Source organism: Mus pahari, chromosome 5 (genome assembly GCF_900095145.1).
Source record: "Mus pahari chromosome 5, PAHARI_EIJ_v1.1, whole genome shotgun sequence".
Taxonomy (NCBI): domain Eukaryota; kingdom Metazoa; phylum Chordata; class Mammalia; order Rodentia; family Muridae; genus Mus; species Mus pahari.
The window spans coordinates 42,376,243-42,396,298 of record NC_034594.1 but is presented as its reverse complement, the minus strand read 5'-3'; the positions used below and the strand labels follow the sequence as shown (position 1 = coordinate 42,396,298).

At 35.0% G+C, this 20,056-nt stretch overlaps 1 protein-coding gene across 1 annotated transcript in view; it reads right to left on the bottom strand.

Moving 5' to 3' along the window:
- Nucleotides 1-20,056, bottom strand: part of Zdbf2 (zinc finger DBF-type containing 2) — a 39,009-nt gene that overhangs the window by 15,253 nt on the left and 3,700 nt on the right. Inside the window, 5 exon segments of the mRNA XM_029538790.1 lie at nucleotides 2,663-2,793; nucleotides 6,698-6,724; nucleotides 6,726-6,833; nucleotides 16,309-16,419; nucleotides 18,975-19,027. Of these exon segments, the coding sequence (XP_029394650.1) occupies nucleotides 2,663-2,793; nucleotides 6,698-6,724; nucleotides 6,726-6,833; nucleotides 16,309-16,368 (326 nt within the window). The 5' untranslated portion in view covers nucleotides 16,369-16,419; nucleotides 18,975-19,027.

Here is a 20,056-nt window from a genome sequence, read left to right as displayed (position 1 = left end):
GTGGAACAATATGAACTAACCAGTACCCCCTGAGCTTGTGGGAAGAGAGGCCCCTTGGTCTTGCAAACTTTATATGACCCAGCACAAGGGAAGGCTTGTAAATGTAAATAAAGAAAATAATAATAATAATAAAAAGAATGTTAAAAAAAGAATAAAGAATAGATTAAGATTGAAAAAAAAAAAAGAAAAAAAGAAAGAGTTTCCTAGTCAGTCAAGATAAATTTCCATATGCACTGACAATGAATGGTGTCAAATCCAGTCAAACTTATGGTGTGAATAATGAAGAGATCCAGAGGTTCTCTGTTAGTGGACTCATTGGATATTTGCTGAGCAAGAGTTACTCTCTTTCTGGAATATGTTTGCTAGTAGGTTTTATCAGATGGGCCAGAGTCATGTACATACTAGGAAGCATTAATTGAACTTAGAGGTAACAAAAAAATCAATGAAGAAAATAAAGTATGGAGGGAGAATGGGTTGGAAGCACCAAGAAGAGACCAGGAAGATAATTATGAATGCCTATGATCAGAATACATTACATGAATACAGAAAATGTCAAGGAGCTGGGTGCTGGTAATCCAAGCACTTGGGAGGCAAAAGCCAGTGGGTCTCTGTGAGTTTGTGGTCAGCCTGGTCTACAGAGTAAGTTCCAGGACACCCAGGGTAACACAAAGAAACCTTATCTCAAAAAACAACAACAACAAACAAACAAAAGTTTAAAAAGATAGAAAGACAGAAGGAAAGAAAGAGAGAAAGAAAGAGAAAGAAAGATTCAAGGAATAAATTCAAATATTAAAAAGCATGAACTAAATAATTAGGTGATTAAGATTCAAATAAATAAATAAATAAATACACATGTCTTTGGAAAACACTGTGTGCTTAAGAGATTGCAAAGTTTCACTACACTGCATTATTTCATACTGTGTAATTCTATAGCATAAATGGTAGTGGCTTTTCACATGGGTTTTTAACATGTCATGGTCATCATAAAAGATCATCATAGAAGAGAAAAAAAAAAGACAGTGGTTCTATGCCTTACTAATGCTGTGGCCCTTTAATACAGTTCCTCATCTTGTGGTGACCCCTGATCATAAAATTATTTTGTTGCTATAACTGTAATTTTGCTACTGTTATGAATCATAGTGTAAATATCTGTATTTTCCAATGGTCTTAGCCAACCCCTGTGAAAGGGCCATTTGACTCCCAATGGGGTCATGAACCACATGTTGAAAACTGCTGCTTTATAATAACCTGTACACTCTAACCTAGAAGTTCAAATCCTGTGAAAATAAACTACGGAAATGGTTACTGTGATGGTTTGAACAAGAAAATCACCCACCCCCCTTACAGGCTCATATGTTTGAATAACTGGTCCCCAGTTGGTAGACCTGTTTGGAAAGGATTAAGAGGTGTGGCCTAACTGGAGGAAGTATGTCGCTGGGATGGGCTTTGAAGCTTCAAAACCCACACCACTCCCAGTTAGCCCGCCCACCGTGCCCCACCCTCTCTGCCACTTGCTAGTGGATCAGATGTACACTCTCAGATACTAGCTGCAGCACCATGCCTTCCTGTTGTCATGTTCCCTGCCATGATGCTATGATAGTCTGGACTCTAGGCCTTGGGAACTGACAGTCCTAAGAGAAATGATTTCTTTTCTAATGGTCATTGTGTCTTATCACAGAAATTGAAAAGAAAGACAGTTGCACACGTGTATTTGTTAAAGAAATGATTATGAGGTTTTTAAATCAAAGTCTTGTGTATGATCCCATGATAAGTCTAATCTCATCTTTCTACCAGCTTTTATTAAGAAACAGCATTTTAAAAAACATTTCCCCATTAAAATATTTTCAACTTTTCTAAATTGTAGGTTAGTGCCTTGCAAAGCACGCGTTTCCTTTCCCACCACTGGAATGTACCTCAGTTAGTTCTGCATAGATATGCTCCCACTTTGCTTATCTTGTATGCTTGTTAGAACCTGATTCTTAAAAACCTAGAACATTAAGCCGGGCATGGTGGCGCACGCCTTTAATCCCAGCACTCGGGAGGCAGAGGCAGGAAGATTTCTGAGTTCGAGGACAGTCTGGTCTACAAAGTGAGTTCCAGGACAGCCAGGGCTACACAGAGAAAGCCTGTCTTGAAAGACAAAACAAACAAACAAACAAACAAACAAAAAACCTAGAACATTAACTATTAACTCTTAAAGTGTCATCAAATGTTTCTTTTTATTAAAATAACCAAAACAAGTTGGTAGGGGGTTATCGAAGGCCAAAATGATGGCTTGAAGGGTAAAGATGTCTTGTGACCAAGCCTGTGTGTGATTCCCAAAACATACCCAGCATTTGAAAGAGAAAACCAGCTCCTGTGACTTGTCCTCTGACTTCCATATATGCACATGACATATGAATAAAAATCTTTTTAAAAGACATCAAGATACTGACAGAGTATTGAGACCACTCAATCCAATGTTTCTTCCACTTATTCAGCACACAGTTCCACCAGTACTGAATTCATATAATCTCATTACTTGAGAAACTGACAGTTTGAAGCCAGTCTGGGCTACACAGCATTTACAGGCAAGACCATTCCTGGGATATACATCAAGATGATAAAGGTGGGTGGAATATACCACTGACAGAGATATTAAAATTCCACTGAACTATCTTACCTGTTGTCTTGGTAATTGTATGGGTGGTGTCGCAGAACATCCTGCAAAAAGCGTTCCATCAGAGTATTATTGGTAGCTGTCCGACGTCTGCTCTGTCTGGTCAGGCTTCTGTGTTGAGAACTAAACAAGTGCTATAGAGAGAAACCAGTAGGCATTTTAAATGAATAATGTTGTTCATGGTAACACAAAACTGACTCATGAATGCATTCCTTGTAGAAATATAAGTTATAGTCTTTCCATACATCACCTCTACTATATGCATCTAAACCCATAAAAGTATGTCTTCTTTAAATATAATTGTTATATTTCTCTAAATACATTCCTAAGGATGACATCAAAAGGTTGTTTATCATACCATGTAGCAAAAAGCCTGGAAGCTCTACAACAATAACCTTACATTACAATGTATACTAACATGGAATACCATGCAGCTACCTAAAATAATAAACCATAATAACACAAAAATACTATGTATTAAGAGAAAATTATGGAATCAACAATCATACATATGGCCCTATCTCAAACTAGTTTTAAAATTATACAGACAAGTAAATGGAAGAAAATGTGCTAAAATCTTAAAAGTATACTTTTAAGTAATATACTTATGGATAATTTTTTATTTTTCTTAAAATGTTTGTATTTTCCAGTAAGTGTTTTTACAACTTAAAAAAAAAACTGTGAAAAGAGAGAACAGGGTTGGATTGTGGCATTAAAAAAGAACAAAGATTAACTCACAAAAAAAACTGTTCACTTCTTTTTCTTCAGTGATTAAGAAGAATCCTGCCTTGGCAGAATATTAGTGTAAGCATGTTAAAGTCTTGAGCTTTAGCACAAATACTAGTATTAGTAGACTGGCAATGGGATAAGGAGGAATCTAACATGGGGAAACTACCATGTGCCACACACAGGACTATTCACTCCATCTCAAAAGCTCACTGCCCCCTTTTGATACAAAGAGAGTGGGGCACAAAAAAAATAATAATAATACAAACTAAAGCAAACCACCTTAAGCTCTGTTACTCAGCAAACCGCAAATCCAGGATTTGAATGTGAGGCAAACTATAGTTTATGTGCTTTTTTCAACTAGCTATTATAAATGGTATATTAATCATATATGTTCTTTAAAAATAGTTAAAATTGTGTTTTAATATATTATAGTTAAGATATTATTTAAAAAAACAAAAATAAAAACCACATGTTGCTAGCTCCTGACCACTATTAGAACCCTTGAAATTATTTCCTCTGTTGACATGAGAATTTTTCTGCAATGCTACCTTAGCCCCAAGCTCAGTTAAGTATTAACAGTCTCAAAATCCTTTGCTATAAACTCCCCCAGTGTCCAGTGCCATCACCAGGGTAGACTGCTGGTAATAAAAGACTGAACTAAAATCCAACCTTGTCCTCTCTCTGCTAAGGCAGACAGACAAAGAGTAATGGGAATGGAGAACCGACCTGCATACACTGCAGGAGCCATTATACACGCCCCACAGGGCTTTCTTAGGAATTTTTCAACATATGTATCACAGAAAACACACAAAACATTTGTATGTAGCCCACTAAACCATCACAGAATAAACATCCATAACCATCTATCAGTGGATATAAGTACCTAAAAATCCCTTTACTGTCCCATACCAATCTAATACCCCTTCCCTCTTCCCCCAGTGTAACTATAACCCTGATGTCCAATAACTAAGTTTTGAAAGGTTCTAAAAATATAAATGATACCACACATGTATTCTTTTGCACTGAGCTCCTCTCATTCAACACTGCATTTATGAAACTATTGTGTTCACCTTCACATACATCTGTACTCTATTGTATGTATCTATGCTATTTCGCACATTTATAAATTTTAGGGTTTTGTTTTTTCAGCATTTAGGCATTACAAGTCATAATGCTGCAAAGAACCTTGCTACTTGTCTGCTATGACAGCACATTTGGGGAGTTAGATTATTAGATGTAGACCTTCTGTGTGATATAGTGCATGTGTGTTCATCTTCAGTACCTAGTCTTCCAAAGTGGCTGGAACAATGTAGGCTGCAATCAATAGTTTATCTTTGTGTTGCTCTACTTTATTATCAACAGTTGGTATTCTGTTTTTTTACATTTTAGCTATTATGGAATGTGTTCAGTGTCATATAATGTGCCCATAATCCACAAATCTGATGATCATTTTTACTGGCCATCCAGATCATCTCCTTAATTATGGGTCCATTTAAATTTTTTCCTGATTTTTTTTTTCAAGACAGGGTCTTTATCATCCAGTCCAGGCTAGCCTTGAGCTGGGATTCCTTCTACCTCTGTCTCCAGAATGCTTGGTTTCAGGCATGTGCCACCATACTAGCTCCTCTTCCTGGTTTTCAAATAGATGTCTTCTCTGTTATCTTATAGAATGTATTTATTCTGGACACAATCTCTGCATTCAATTATGTATGTTTCAAACATTATCTTCCTCTCTGTAGCTCATCTTCTTACTTTCTTAATCTACTGTTTTCTTAATTTCACTGCAGCCCAGTTGTTTTTTTTTTTCAGTGCTTCTTGTTGGTCGAAAGCTCTTCCTTACAAGTCATGAACTTTCTCCTGTCCATTATTAGTTCCTTTATTACCTACAACATTCACATCTGTAATTCACTTGGAATGATTTTTACATACAGAAACATTTTTTACCAACTAGCTGCTCATTTGACATCACAGCATCTACTAGACAAAGTCTTGTTCCTTGCTGCTCTGCAGTGTCACCTATGTCACAGATCAGATACACACATTTATCTGCCACTGGAGTGTGTTCCTATGCTCTAACTTTGACCAATCCTGCCTTAGTAAAGGTGAGCAAGAGTAGTTATTTAGAGGGATACACCTCATTCATGTCTTCTTCAACATCATCTAGTTCTCTTTTTTATTTCCGTATTTATAATGGCTTAATTTTCACTGTAATGTAAGGGATTTTCACTAGAATTTCATTGGATACATACAATTTGGGAAAACTGGACATTTTTAATATTGACTCTTTCAATATTAAAAATATAAAAATATTAAGTCCCTTTCCTGTCCATTGCTAGGGATTGAACCCAGGACCTAAAAAAAGCAAGCTAAGTAGACATGCTATCACTGAGCCAAATCCTCAGCCTTCAGTGTTCACAGGTTACAGATGAAGGTTTTATACATATTTATTATAATTATTTCTCAGAATGTTATTTTTTATGCTATTATGAATGGTATATTTAAATTTCATTTTCTGCAGAGTATTTGAATATTGAAATAAGACTTTTTTTATTGGTCCAACCACCTTAGGGTTTTTTTGTTTGTCTTTTTTAACCAAGGATTCAAATGGTGCCCAGGCTGATCTCAAATGCCCAACAGAACCAAATGATCAATCTGACTTGAGCCTCCTCAGTATCTGCGTCAACAGGCATGCACCACCACACCTGGTTCCAACACACTTTTAAACTCTCTCATTAATTCTAATGGTTGATCTATTTTTGGTTTTCTAGCCATCATCATGTTATGATAATTGCCTTTTATCTCCTTACCCAATTATCTTCATCATTTTATCTTTTTATTTCTTACTTTTGTGGATAGGGCCTCCCATAAAGAAGCAAACACAGTTTTATTTTTCCTTTTTGAGTTACTGAGATGTCCCAGTTTCATATACAGCAGGCAAGTGCTCTACCATGGGAGTAAACATGCACACACACAGTCATTGAACATATTTGTAATTCAAGCAGTAAGTCTATTTTTACTTGAGCATACTCAGTCGTCTGTTATTTAATATTCTTATGGGTATTTTCTCTCTTTTTTCTTCCTCTGCTTTATTATTCTAATTTCCACCATTTTGTTAGCTTAGTATTTACAGATGTTCTTCCTAGTCTACTAGTAGGAATAAATGACAAATCTGAATTATCAAAATCTAAAAATTACTCCCTACTTTATTCTCTCCTTAAACAATGTTAGAAATTAACTCCACTTACTACCCTCCCAACTACATTGCTGTTAATCCCACAAACATGATTTATTGATTGCCTACATATTTACCTGTCCATTGTTCTTCATTACTTCCTGATAGCTCTGAGCTTCCATCTGGAATCATTTTCCTTCTGCCTGAAGAACTCCTTTTAGTTTTTCCTTTAGTGGGGGTCTGCTGGTGACAAATTCCCTTAATTTTTGTTTCCTGAAAATATTTTTATTTTACCTTACGTTGAAAAGTTATACTTATTGAGTAGAGAATTCTAGGTTGGCAGTTGTTTTCTTTCTTTTGGCTCCCATTGTTTTCTATTGAATACTCCACTAGATCTAGGCCCCATACTTCTTCACTGCCTTTGTAGTTTTCCAAAGCCTTGAAATTATATATATATATATATATATATAATATATATATATACACATACATATATATTTTCCAAGCTTTCAATGTCAATATAAATTATCCTGGCTGTCATCAACAGAATCTTTTTAAATGCCAATTTAGTACAAGAGTGTCCAAATGAATAAAAATTATTTTAAATATTAAGCAAAAAATAAATAAATATAATCTTTATCGAATAGAACCTATAGCTAAAGAATCAATGTTTTTACGATTGCCAAAGGTTCAACAAGTCCAGTCATGTAATGAAACAATTTATCAATCATAAGTGAAAGATAAAGAGACTTCATTTATTTTCTGCCTCATGTTTATGACCAGCATTAAAAAATTTTTCTTTGGAAAAGGGTAGAGGGGTTTAAAAAAAAAATCACAACAAAAAAAGTTTTTTATTACTATGAAATTAAGTGATTTCTATTAGATAAACAAGACAAATGTCACCACACAGAATTTTTACATATTATACAGTTATCTTAGATATCGTCTAAGATAAAAATGTTCAGCATTTACAAAACTAGAATGTCATTATGAACTGTTCCATCTATGACACAATTACAGCCTAGACCCTGAAGAAAAACTTGAGACACTTCTTAATGACAAACCTGATCAGAAAACAGAAGCTACTACAATAAATACTTGTGTCAAAATCTCTATATATAATGGTTCATAACACTCTCCCAACTATCAATCAATCAACCAATCAATCCACTAGCACCTTGCTCTTGAACTCCCTAACCTCAGAACAGAAAGAAAAAAACTTCAGATTCCTCAAGCCATCTAGTACTACCACATCTTATTACGGCACCATGAGCTAATACACTTATACACTAAGGAAAAAAACACAACCGTGACACAGAAAAGTATGGGACAAATCCTCTACCTTTTTATAATGAAACATTCAACAATATAGGAACAGAAGATCATTTCTGAAACCTAACAGGTCCTCTATATAAAACTACACTTATGTATCATATCTGACAGAATGAAAGCTTTCTCCCAAAGATCAGGAAAGACAAGGATATCTATTTTCATCACTTCTACTTGATATCCACTGAACTACAGAGAGAGGTTCAAGGAAAGAAAGGAGTATCCAGACTAGAAAACTGGTGTGATTATTTTGTATATGGAAGGATCTCAAAAAATTTTAGAGCTATTAGGTTCCACAAAGTTGCATGATATAAGATCAATACTTTAAAGTGCTATTGTAGGCCTATATACTAGAGATAAACAATCAAAAATGACTTTAACAAAATAGCATCAAATTATTAATAAATTTAACATAACTGTATAAAACCTGTACACTAGAAAGCCTAAAGCTAAGATGAAAGGTTTTTAAGAAACTTTATGTAATGAAAATATATGCTTCCTGCTCACAAATTCGTCTTCAGATTCAATACAATCCCTAACAGATTCTGCCTGCCTTTCTAAAGTAATCCAGTCTTAGAAAAAAGATTAAGAACAAATAAGGCCTATAGCATTTAGTGTAGCTGGTGAAATGAGCACATGGTGGTGTTATTGGTGTTCTAAAAGATAGAAAACCTATTCAAATTAAAACTTTCTATCTTAGAAAAGATATGGCTATTTAAAGGACCTCTGAAACTTGACCAAAAATGGTTATATGTACTACAGGATGAGACCAAGAAAGTCCTTGCTCATGTATTGAAAAGTTGATCTTCAGTTAGGTACTATTAAGCCACTGCAAATGTACCTCCAGTGACTACAAAGAGAGTCCTGTAATTTTTATCTATTTCTCACATCCCAGACATTAAGTGAACAGCTTGTCTCACTACACTTTCTGCCATGCTGTGCTGTCTCACCACAAGTCCACAAGTAATAGAACCTATCGATTACAGACTGAATTGTCTCCAAACAGAGCCAAAACAAACTTTTCCTCTCTGTAAGTTAATTATCTCAAGGATTTTGTTATGGTACAGAGAGATGATCTCTCAGTAATCATTGTCAAATTGCTAAAAATAAGAGAATTTTAAAAAATAAATAAATAAATAAATAAATAATAAATTTTAAAAAAAGCAACACAAAAGCATCAAATCATGTAAACGGTAATTTCTACTAGACTAACAGAAAATTTAGCAGCAGAAACCTTTCAGGATAAGAAATATTCAAAGTCCTGAAAAAAGAAAATTTAAAAAAGGAACAACTAATACTATACCCAGCAAAGCTTTCCTTTAGAAATGCAAGAGAAATATAGTCTTTTCAAATACAAAAAGCAGTAATTCCCTGTCACCAGGTCATCCATCCCTAAAAGAAATGTCTATTAAATCTCTACAATAGAAGCAAAGACAACAACTATCATAAAAAATATGTGCAAATATAAAACTCAATAGTTGTTCAGATACACAAGGGAAGAACCATAGACAGAAGATCATCAAACCATAAAAATGAGGAAGAGAAGGAACAAAAATATGCCAAAAATTAGAAGAAAAAACACTAAAAATATAACAAGAGTGTATCATTACTTATCAATAATAAACTTGAATATAAACAGTCTCAAAACAAAAGGATGTAGACTGGTTCAACAGGGATTTTTTTTTTAAAGGCTCAATGATACACTGCTCTAAGAAACTTACTTCTCCAGTAAAGTAACACACTTTCTAGAAGTGAGGGACAGAAAAAGACATACCATGTAAACAAAACCCAAGCAGTAATACCCACATTTGTATCAGACTAAATAGACTTGAAGTTAAAAAACTGGGGAGACAAGAAATCCAACAAAAGAAAATAAATACAAACACAAATCAACAATATGTGTGTATAAGAAATACAACAAAAGAAAATAAATACAAACACAAATCAACAACAATATGTGTGTGTATGTATATAGATACATATAGATATATACATACACACATACACACATGCATATGTATTAGATCTAAAAGGAGATTCTAATACAGTAATGAGACTAAAAACCCCACTTCCATCAATGGAAATACCTACACAAAAACTAGAAACTGATATTTGATATCACAGTTTTTAAATTAAAGACCAAAGGGGTCAAGCAGACATTTACAGAATTATTTCATCCAGTAGCAACAGAAAAAACATTCTCATTAGCCTGTGGAACATTCTCAACAAATTAGAAATAAATCAGCACATGTACCTTTGATCAGAATTGAATAAAACTAGCAAGAAGGTCTTTAGAAGCTACACAAGCACAGGAAAATTAAAAATGTTCTTAAGTAAATCAAAAGAAAATTTAAAATGTTTTAAAACAAACTGAAATTAAAACAGTACCCTACAACCTATGGAGTAAAGCAAAAACAATACAGATGGGAGTTTATAATGCATTAGAGCCTACTTTTAAAAAAGAAAAACAAGTTTAAATAACACCCACAAATAAATCACCTAAAAAAAAAAATCAAGAAAACTCCAAACTTATAATAGCAAGAAGAAATAAATAGCAAACACAACAGAAATACACTAAAACTTATTTAAAAAATGACAAGAAATGTAGCTCAGTGGTATAGCATGTGCACACAAATGCAGGAATGAAAAAGATGGGGAATGGAGAGGAGAGAAAACACATGATCCAAATAAAATCAGAGATGAAAAGGGCAATATTATAACTGATAATTTAGGAAAACAAATGACCATTAGGGGACTATGATGAACAATGATAAACCTATAGATTGGAAAATCTTTAAGAAATGTGTTTCTATATACGCAGCCTACAAAAATTGAACCATGACAACATTCAAAAATCGACAAACTGATAACAAGACCAAATCAGTAAAATACATCACAATAAATAAAAGCCCAGGACCTGATAAATTTTGCCACATCTTTACAGATGGATATTACTAATAAATGCAGATACAAAAATTCTCAACAAAATGCTAATGAATCAAACTCAACAACACACAAGAAATATTACAGACCATAATCAAGTGGGATTTACCTCAGGAAGACAAAAATAGCTCAATATATATAAATCAACTAGCATATTTCATCAACATAATGAAAGATGAAAAGTACATGATCATCTAATTGTATGCAGAAGAATTTAATGAAATTAATTACTTTATGATAAAACATTTTTAATTGGGTGCAAAAATAATAATTCAGTATAATAGGAACTGTATATGACTACCTACAATTTACATCATACTCAATGGAGGAAATATAAAATCCATTTTCTCTGAAAGCAGTAAGAAGACAAAGGCACCCATATTGACCATTCAGATTCTGTAGAACCCAATCTTAAAAAAACAAAACAACAACATATGTATAGATGTTTCACCTGCATGTATGTATGTATGCCACATGCATGCCTGGTACACACAGAGACCAGAAAAAGCGATCAGACCCCCTGAAACTATAATTACAGTCATGTAAGTGCTAAGAACCATACATAGGTCCCACAAAAGCAGCAAGCACTCAATTGCTAAGCTAGTCCAGCCCCAAATGACAATTTCACTAAGGAAAAAAAAAAACAGACTCCATTAAAATATTTTTAAAACTGAAAAGCAAATTCAATAAAGGTACAGAATATAAAATCAACACACAAAAAGCACCTGTTCTACATATTGTTTGTTTAAAGGTTACCAAGAAAGGTACCAATAACACCACTACCTAGAATATTAATTTAACCAAAGACATGAATGTAGTTACAAAGTATGAAAAGAATGAAACTGAGGGCACATACCAAAAAAAAAAAAAAAAAAAAGTTCAGGTTCATGGATTGGAAGGATATAAAGTATTTTTAATAATCAACAGATTCAATTGCAATTCATATTGGAATACCAATAACCTTCACAAAACTACAAAAAAACCATAAAATTCATGTAAAGCCTAAAATATTCATAACAAACATAAAAATCTTGAGCAAAATAAAGGTGGAGCCATTATAACAGCAACTTCAAAACATAATACAAAACTATAGTAACTAAACAGCATGACACCAGGAGCTGGGGCACCAAAGGAATGTAACAAAAGCAGTTAACCAGTCAGGGCAAAGGAGGCACCAACTAAATAAAAGTCTCTTCAGCAAACTGTGCTGGGAAACTTCACTATCTATATATAGGGAAATAAATCTGGCATGGTGGCTCTAACCTTTAATCCCAACACAGAAGCAGGTGGACCTCTACGAATTCAAGGTCAGCCTGGTGGATGTGGTGAGTTCCAGGACACCTAGAACTACATAGGAAGACCCTCTCTCAATAATAATGATGATGATAGTGAATTAAATACAGGAGAACAACAACTAAACTTCAATCACTTGCTACATTAAAAAAAAATCCAAATATATCACATGCTCTGGTGGTTTGAATGAGAACAGCCCCAGAAGCTCCTCTATTTGGATGCTAGGTCCCAGTTAGTGGAACTGTTTGGGAAGTATTAGAAGGATTAGGAGTGGCCTTGTGGGGTGCAGTGTGACCTTGTGGGAAGGTATGTGTCACTAGGGGTAGGTGCTGAGGTTTCAAAAGTCTTTTCCAGCCTGAGTCTCTGTCTACTGCCAAAGGATCATAATGTAAAGCTCTCAGTTACTTCTCCAGCAATATGACTTCCTGCCACTATGCTGTGCCACTCTCTGCCATGATAGTGGTGGACTAATAACCCTCTAAAACTGTTTTATTTTATAAGAGTTGCCTTGCCTTAGTAATGGTGTCTCTTCATAGCAATAGAACAGTAACTAGGACACACTCACAAGTATAAGAAACTACTAAAAAAAAAACATAAGGGACATGAATGTGCAGTGGTACACATATGAAAGTCAGAGACTTTCGTGGGTGCCAGTTCTTCCCTTCTACCTTGTTTTAAAACAAGACCTCTCCATATTATCTGTTCACCGTTGCATACCATCCTCCTGCCTCTACCTCCTATTTTACCACAGAAGCACTGATGAGTACAGAAGTATTCTCCCATGCCTTGCTTACAGGGGTTCTAGAGATTCAAGCTCAGTCCTTAAGTTTTGTGTGGTATGTGTTCTACCTACCAAGTTAACTTTACTAGCACAGAATTTTTAAGTACTGGTTTCTGAGGGGGTTGGGGTGGCTTTTTGTTTTGTTTTTTGTTTTTTGTTTTGTTTTGTTTTGAGGCATAGTCTCATGTATCCCTGGCTGACCTCAAACTCATTCTGTAGCCAAGGCTGCCATTCAGTTCCTGATATTCCTGCTTTTTATACTTCCTAACTGCTTAGAAGGCATGAGCCACCATACCCAGCCACTCAAAAGATTCATCCCAGAATATATAAGGGACTCAAACAACCAACAGCAAAATATAATAATTTTAAATGGGCAAATAACTTATGTAGACATATTTAAAAGATAATATATAAATAGCAAACCAATATTTAATATCACTAATCATCAAGGAAATATAAAGACAGTAAGTATCGTCCCAATCCTGTAAGAAGGGCTACTAATAAAAAGATTTTAAAATAGCAAGTTCTAATGGGGATGTAACAAAGGGGGAGCTCTATTGTAAGAATAATGCTAAAAAGCAGAACCATTCAAAATACAGGACACAATTACCTTGGAAAGCTAGAAACAGAACCTCTGATAATGGAAAATCCCACTACTGACACATCTCTAAAGGAAAGAAAATCAGTATGCCAAGGCAACATCTGCATTCTTCTGTTTACTACCAAATATTCACAACAGCCAAAAAGGGAAATCAATCCAGGTGTCTACAGATGGAAGAATGGATAGAGTGGTCACCCAAGCTTGACAAGGACAAAGGGATGGGAGGAGGATGGTTAATGGATATAAAAGTATGGGTGAATAGTTGGAATAACTTCTACTGTTCTATAGAACAGGAACAATAACTTTGACTTACAACAATTAACTGTATTTCAAAATAGCAGAGAGAACGTTCCCAGTACAAAGAAATAACAGACAAGCCAATTATCACGATCTGATCATTCACGCTGTATACATGTGCTGAAATATCACCGTTTTCTAATAAATACAATTACTGTATGCCAGTTTAAAACATATTTTTAAAAGACTATGGTACTAGAATTACAATGCATATGTAGACCAATAGAACAACACTGAGAACAAGGGAATAAACTCTTAAAATTATAAGTAGTTGATTTTCAACAGATGTTTAACAATTGACTAGGAAAGACTAGTCTTGTCAACAAGGAGTTTAGGGATTACTGGATACCATAAGCAAAAGAATGGAATTGGATTCCTTCTTTCATAGTATACAAAAATTAATTCAGATTGGCAGAAGACCTAATTATAAAAGCAATTATGAAACTCTTAGAGGAAAACACAGGCATAAGTCTTTATGGTGTTGTGTCAGGCATGGTACACACCTGCAATCTCAGTACTAGGGGGAAAGAGAGGAGGACCTCAAGCCTGAGGCCAGCCTGGGCTGCACAGTAAGAACTGTCTGTAAGTTTACAAAAGAGGAACATAAACAACATCAATGATGCAAAGTTTAAAACATTTTTTAGACAGGTCTCACTATGCTTTTCAAGCTGGCCTGGAACTTGAAATGTTCCTGCTTCCACCTCCTAAATTGTGGGATTACAGGCATGCATTATCACACCTAGCAAAATTTAAAACGTTTATACATCAAAGCATACTATCTAAGCCACAGAATAGACCAAGTATGATAATCATATCATTTCATAAATGTTTGCTAGCCAGAAGAAAGGCTTATACTCAGCAATAAAAAGACAAACCACCTAAAACATGGACATAGGATCTCATTAGGCATTTGTCCAAAGAATGTACACAAACAGCCAATAAGCACATGAAAACATGCTCAACGACACTGGTGTATGTAAATCAAAATCACAATGAGATATCACTTCACATCCACAAAATGACTATAATTTAAAAAAAAAAAAGTGCTGGCAAGGATGAGGAGAAACTGGAACCCTCATGCATTGCTGGAGGTAACATAGAATAGTAGAGCCACTTTGGAAAACAGTGAGGCAGTTCCTCAAAAACAAGTTATTATATGACCCAACAATTCCACTCCTACATATATACCCAAGAGAACTGAAAATGTATGTTCACACAAAAAATTATACACAAATATCCATAGCAGCAATATTCATGGTAGCCAAAAAAAGTAAAAACAACCTAAGCATCCATCAATTGTTTAATGAATAAATAAAATGTGGTATTATTTTTATAATGAAATATTATTCAGCCATGAGGTAATAATACATGCTATGATATGAATGAACCTTAGATATATTATGCTAAATGAAAAGTCAGACACAAAAGGTCACATAGTATATGCTTCTATTTTGGGGAAATATCTAGAATAGTCAAATCTTTTGAAACAGAAAGTAGATTAATGTTTGCCAGAGGTTAGAGATCCAAGGGAGTACAGCCTGACTGTTCAACAGGTATGTGGTTTCCTTTAAAAGATGAGAATAGGACAGCATGTCACTTTGTGTATACACTAAAGATCTGATTTTCAGTTTAAAGGGGGAAGCTTTATGATAAAAGAATTACATTGCAACAAAACATATATATATATATATATATATATATATATATATATATATATATTTTCTCTGTTCTACCCATTAGCAGCCCAAATGATCTTTCTAAAGTATGAATTCAATAATACAATCACCCTTTTCATAGTCCTGAAATGGCTGTCCACCTCACTGGCGTAAGAGTCAATGCTCTCACCTTAACCTATAAAAATGTATGTTTTCTGAGACAAGGTCCCACTGTATAGCCATGGCTGGCATGGAACTTTGTAGATCAGGTTAGTCTTGAAATCACAGAGACCAACCTGCTTCTAACTCTGTGTGCTGGTATTAAAAGGATACATCGTTGAGTCCAGTTAACCTACTAGGTCTTACAGACTCTGTTCCTCTTCCTTTTTCACCTTGTTACTTTGCACCTGTCCCTCACTGGAGTTACACTAGCCTCTTGATTTCTGGTGCTTGTGATAGATACCCTTCTCCGTCTAGAACTTTTCCTCCATATATATATATGCAAACCTGGTACTGAACTTCGTTCAAATGCCAACTAAAATGTCACTTTAAAAAAAAATCCCTCATTTATATGGTTACTCATTTTCTAACCATTCTACTTAACTAGCAATCCCTCGTTTATACGGTTATTTGTTTTCTGTCTTACTAAACTATACTATAACCTCCATAAAAAAATCAAAACTTTGGTTTTGTTCATGATCACATTCTCATACTCAATCTTTATCTGCAAACCAGCAGATTCTCAACAAAATTCATTCAGTGAATGAATAAATGAATCTAATACAATGTAAAAGAAAACCTCACAACTGAGGTGCTAGAGTTCTTATCATATTAGTAGGAACCTCTCACCTGTTCCAGGTTAGTATACTGCACACGGCAATAGCTGCAGTAGCCTTGTCTTTTCTGCATCTTGACTAGTCAGTCAATCAGTCAGGAGGCTACTGGCCTCGAACACTCGAACTGCAAAGAAATAAAAAAGCATTAAAATAATCATAATAAACAGTAATTCTTTATTACTATTAGGAAAGCAGCTCAAAATCATTTTGTTTTTCAAGACAGGATCTCACTATATACCTTAAGCTGTTCTAGAATTCACTGTATACTCTAAAACTAACCTGGAAATCACAATCCTTCTGCTTCAACTTCCCAAATAACAAGCATATACCAACATACTTAACTTCCACCAGTCCCACTTCTATCGGTGAGGAAAATAATACAAAGCAGGCATAGCTACTGAGTCGATATCCTCATCAATGGAAAGAATAGCTTGTTGCCAGTTATCTGAAGACAATTAAGGTTTTTACAATTTTCTATAGCTCCAAGTTACTAGGAAATTATTCAGGATGAAATACAGCACTATATCTCTAAAGACCATATTAGTGTAAAACACATTTTCCTGCATGCTTATACAAAAACCCCAGGTTACCTGAACTTGTGGTATCTAAAACTCCATCTTGAGAGTTGAAGATGCCATGTGGAAGTTGAATGTTTATTGCTTACTAACTAGATATGTAAGAGGAATTATTAGAAAATAGTGATGAGTTGAAACTGTAGGGTTTGGTTTGGCTTGAGTCATTTACATCAGTCTCAATCTCATGACCTTCCTGCCCCTGCATCCTAAGTGCTGGTTATAGACGTGGGCCTTAACATCCAGCGTTCTCTTCCCCAGACCCATTTTTTTAGAAAACAACTAACAGGTGGAAGAAGCACTATCTTTTATTTACATGTGTGTGGCTCCCATTATCTGCATGTTAATTTAATCTTTTATTTACATGTATGTGGCTCCCATTATCTGCATGTTAATTTAATCTCCACTAGCTCTACTTACACATTAATAAATTATCCACACAGATCATTATAAACCTGCAATCTCCCATCGAGATTTAAACAGCAGGAACTTCCTGGTAAAGAATGATGGCACGTGTGTCATCAGTGACTTTGGTTTATCCATGAGGCTGACTGGAAACAGGCTGGTGCTAGGGCTATAAGTGAGGACCCTATTATAATGTATCAGGGTTACTTAAAATAGCAATTAAAATGTCCTCTGAATCACCAGACTTTTCTAATAACTGTACAAGGTACATAAATATGGGCAATTGTTTCTACTACTACTATTTTTGAGATTTCTTATTCAATAGTTTACTAATTTTTACTCACCTAAAATTGTATGTCTTCCATAATATATCCAAATTCAAAAGCTGAATGCTAAAATCATTGCTCAAATTCTAAATTAGATTTAGAGTAAGGGTCGAGGATTCAGAATTTTTAAAGATTCTCCACACTATTTAAAAAGGGTAAGTCTTACGCTGCTACCTTGCAATGTGGCTCTTCTGTATTCATGCTTGCCTCTGAAAAAATAAAAAGGTTCTCTCTCTCTCTCTCTCTCTCTCTCTCTCTCAACTATATATACATAGTTGTAGCCATTTTAATAAATTCAATGCAGTGTACTTGTTGGTTTGTTAAAAGCTGAAAATAGATTTTCCAATAATCCTTTCATGTTTTAATCTATTTATTTAAAGATTTGTCTGTTGGAAAATATGTAACAGATTCATTCAATGTGTTGTATTTAGAGGAAAAGTAGAAATGGTCTTCATGTATTATGCGGGCTACCTCTTTCAGCCCCTCCCTCATCCTCAGCTTCTTGAGCAGGGGGATTACAGGCTTGTGCAACTAAGCCCAGTTCTGGTATTAGGACTTCTAAGCAGGAATATTCGGCAATGTAAAAGATTTAACTATTACAACCAATGATAAAAATGAAATTACATCGTCAAAACTAATAAAGTGTGACTAGGAAAGCTTTATCAAGCCAACAGTGCATCACCATCATTCCTTGCCTATTATTACTCTGTATTGAGAACCTTTGCCTTTCTGATTCCCATACTTAGAAATAAATCAATTAAATCAGCACCTGAAATATTTGTGACAATTTAACACTGCATCTTTTTCATTAATTTACCTCATTTATTAATTGGAAACCAGAGAATAAGATAAAGCTCACAGTTTTATTTATGCATAAGACAGTTTTTAGATTAAGTAAATCTTAGAACATAAAACTAAACTTTGAAAATGATAACATAAGGAATGTCTCAACCATTTCTTGACTATCTGATGAAACCTTCTGTGGATGAAAGGCAGAGTGAGTGCTGCTAGCGCTCCAGCCTTTAAGCTGCAAAGGTGCTGCCTGCCGCCTGCTGTCTCTGTCTTCATCCACAGGGAGTTCCGACAGACCGAACCGCAGCGCTGACAGTTGCTACATTTCACGTTCCAGGACCTCACCTAAAACTTCCCAAATCCAATCCCCCTGCGGTAGGAAGACAACACATACATATTGCAGAATTAAAATAATCAAGCTGATTCTAAGTTGACCTAATTTTTTATGAACTAATAAAGTTTTATTAAAAGGATTTATCCAGAATCTAAAATTATCCTGCTTTGCACAAGTCAATAGGTCTTTTTATATTGATTTTAAAGTCTTAGAACCTGACTGCTTGTTTTTAAAGTAACAAGCAGCTTACCTTGAGCAGAAAAGGGCAAGTATCTCGTCGGCTGCATTAGTCTCGACAAACATCTGTAAATTAAAATAAAACAACTTTTTAGACAATAATTCTCACATCTATAGTTGACTGTACAAGCAACCCCTAGTCATACTGGCATTTTAAAAGTAATACAATTATTTCCAGTAACAGAAGAAAATATTAAATCTTGAACACAAAGCACATTACATACTACCATTCATTGAATATCACAACATAACCTCCCTAATAAGTGTTGTGGCGCATGACTGCGGGCCCAGCAAGCCCCCATGCCCTTGGAGCTCTGGCCTCCAGGAACAACAGCTGTAAAAGAAGATGAGGTATACCCACGCCTCCAGCACAGTAGGAAAAACAAAAACTGCCCAAACCCAAAATAAGCTTCTGGAGAACTCTCAAAGGAAAATACCCCTGTGCGACTGAGCTTGGGTACAGGACCACTCCCAGCTACAATGTTAGTTTCATTCAAAATACTATCACATTTTATTTTCCATCTGTATCAGTGAAGAATTAAGCAAAATGATAGAATTTTTAAATTTCTTATAATTATGGGTCAGGCGTTAGCCTGTGCTCAGGACCACTTGTAAAGAAAAATGCCAACACTTAGTTTCAAAAGACCGATAAGACCATTTCTTACTCAAAGTATATGTTATCAGGCACCTGCCTGGTACAGAAACTCCATCCTAGGAGCTTTAGGAGACAAACACAAGCTCTCCTGCCACCAAGGAGTGTAAAATGGAACTGGAAAATCAATGCGCAAGTGTGAAGGTGTCTGAGAACTGACTAAGTAGAAATAGTAAGCAAGAGGCTGAGTAAAGGGGCAGGAGAGCCCTCGCCTGGCAGGCAGGAGAGCCCTCGCCTGGTGGGCAGGAGAGCCCTTGCCTGGCGGGCAGGAGGCTTGGACTAGAGCCACTGCTGCCAATAATAAAAATGTGAGAATGGCTTTAACTAGCAACATCAACTTAAAAATTCTGTCAGGGACAGAAACGTGATTATAGTATTTTGGTTTTCTTTTTTTTTTTTAACCAAATTTTGGAAATGAGTAGACTTTCTTATAATAATGTTAG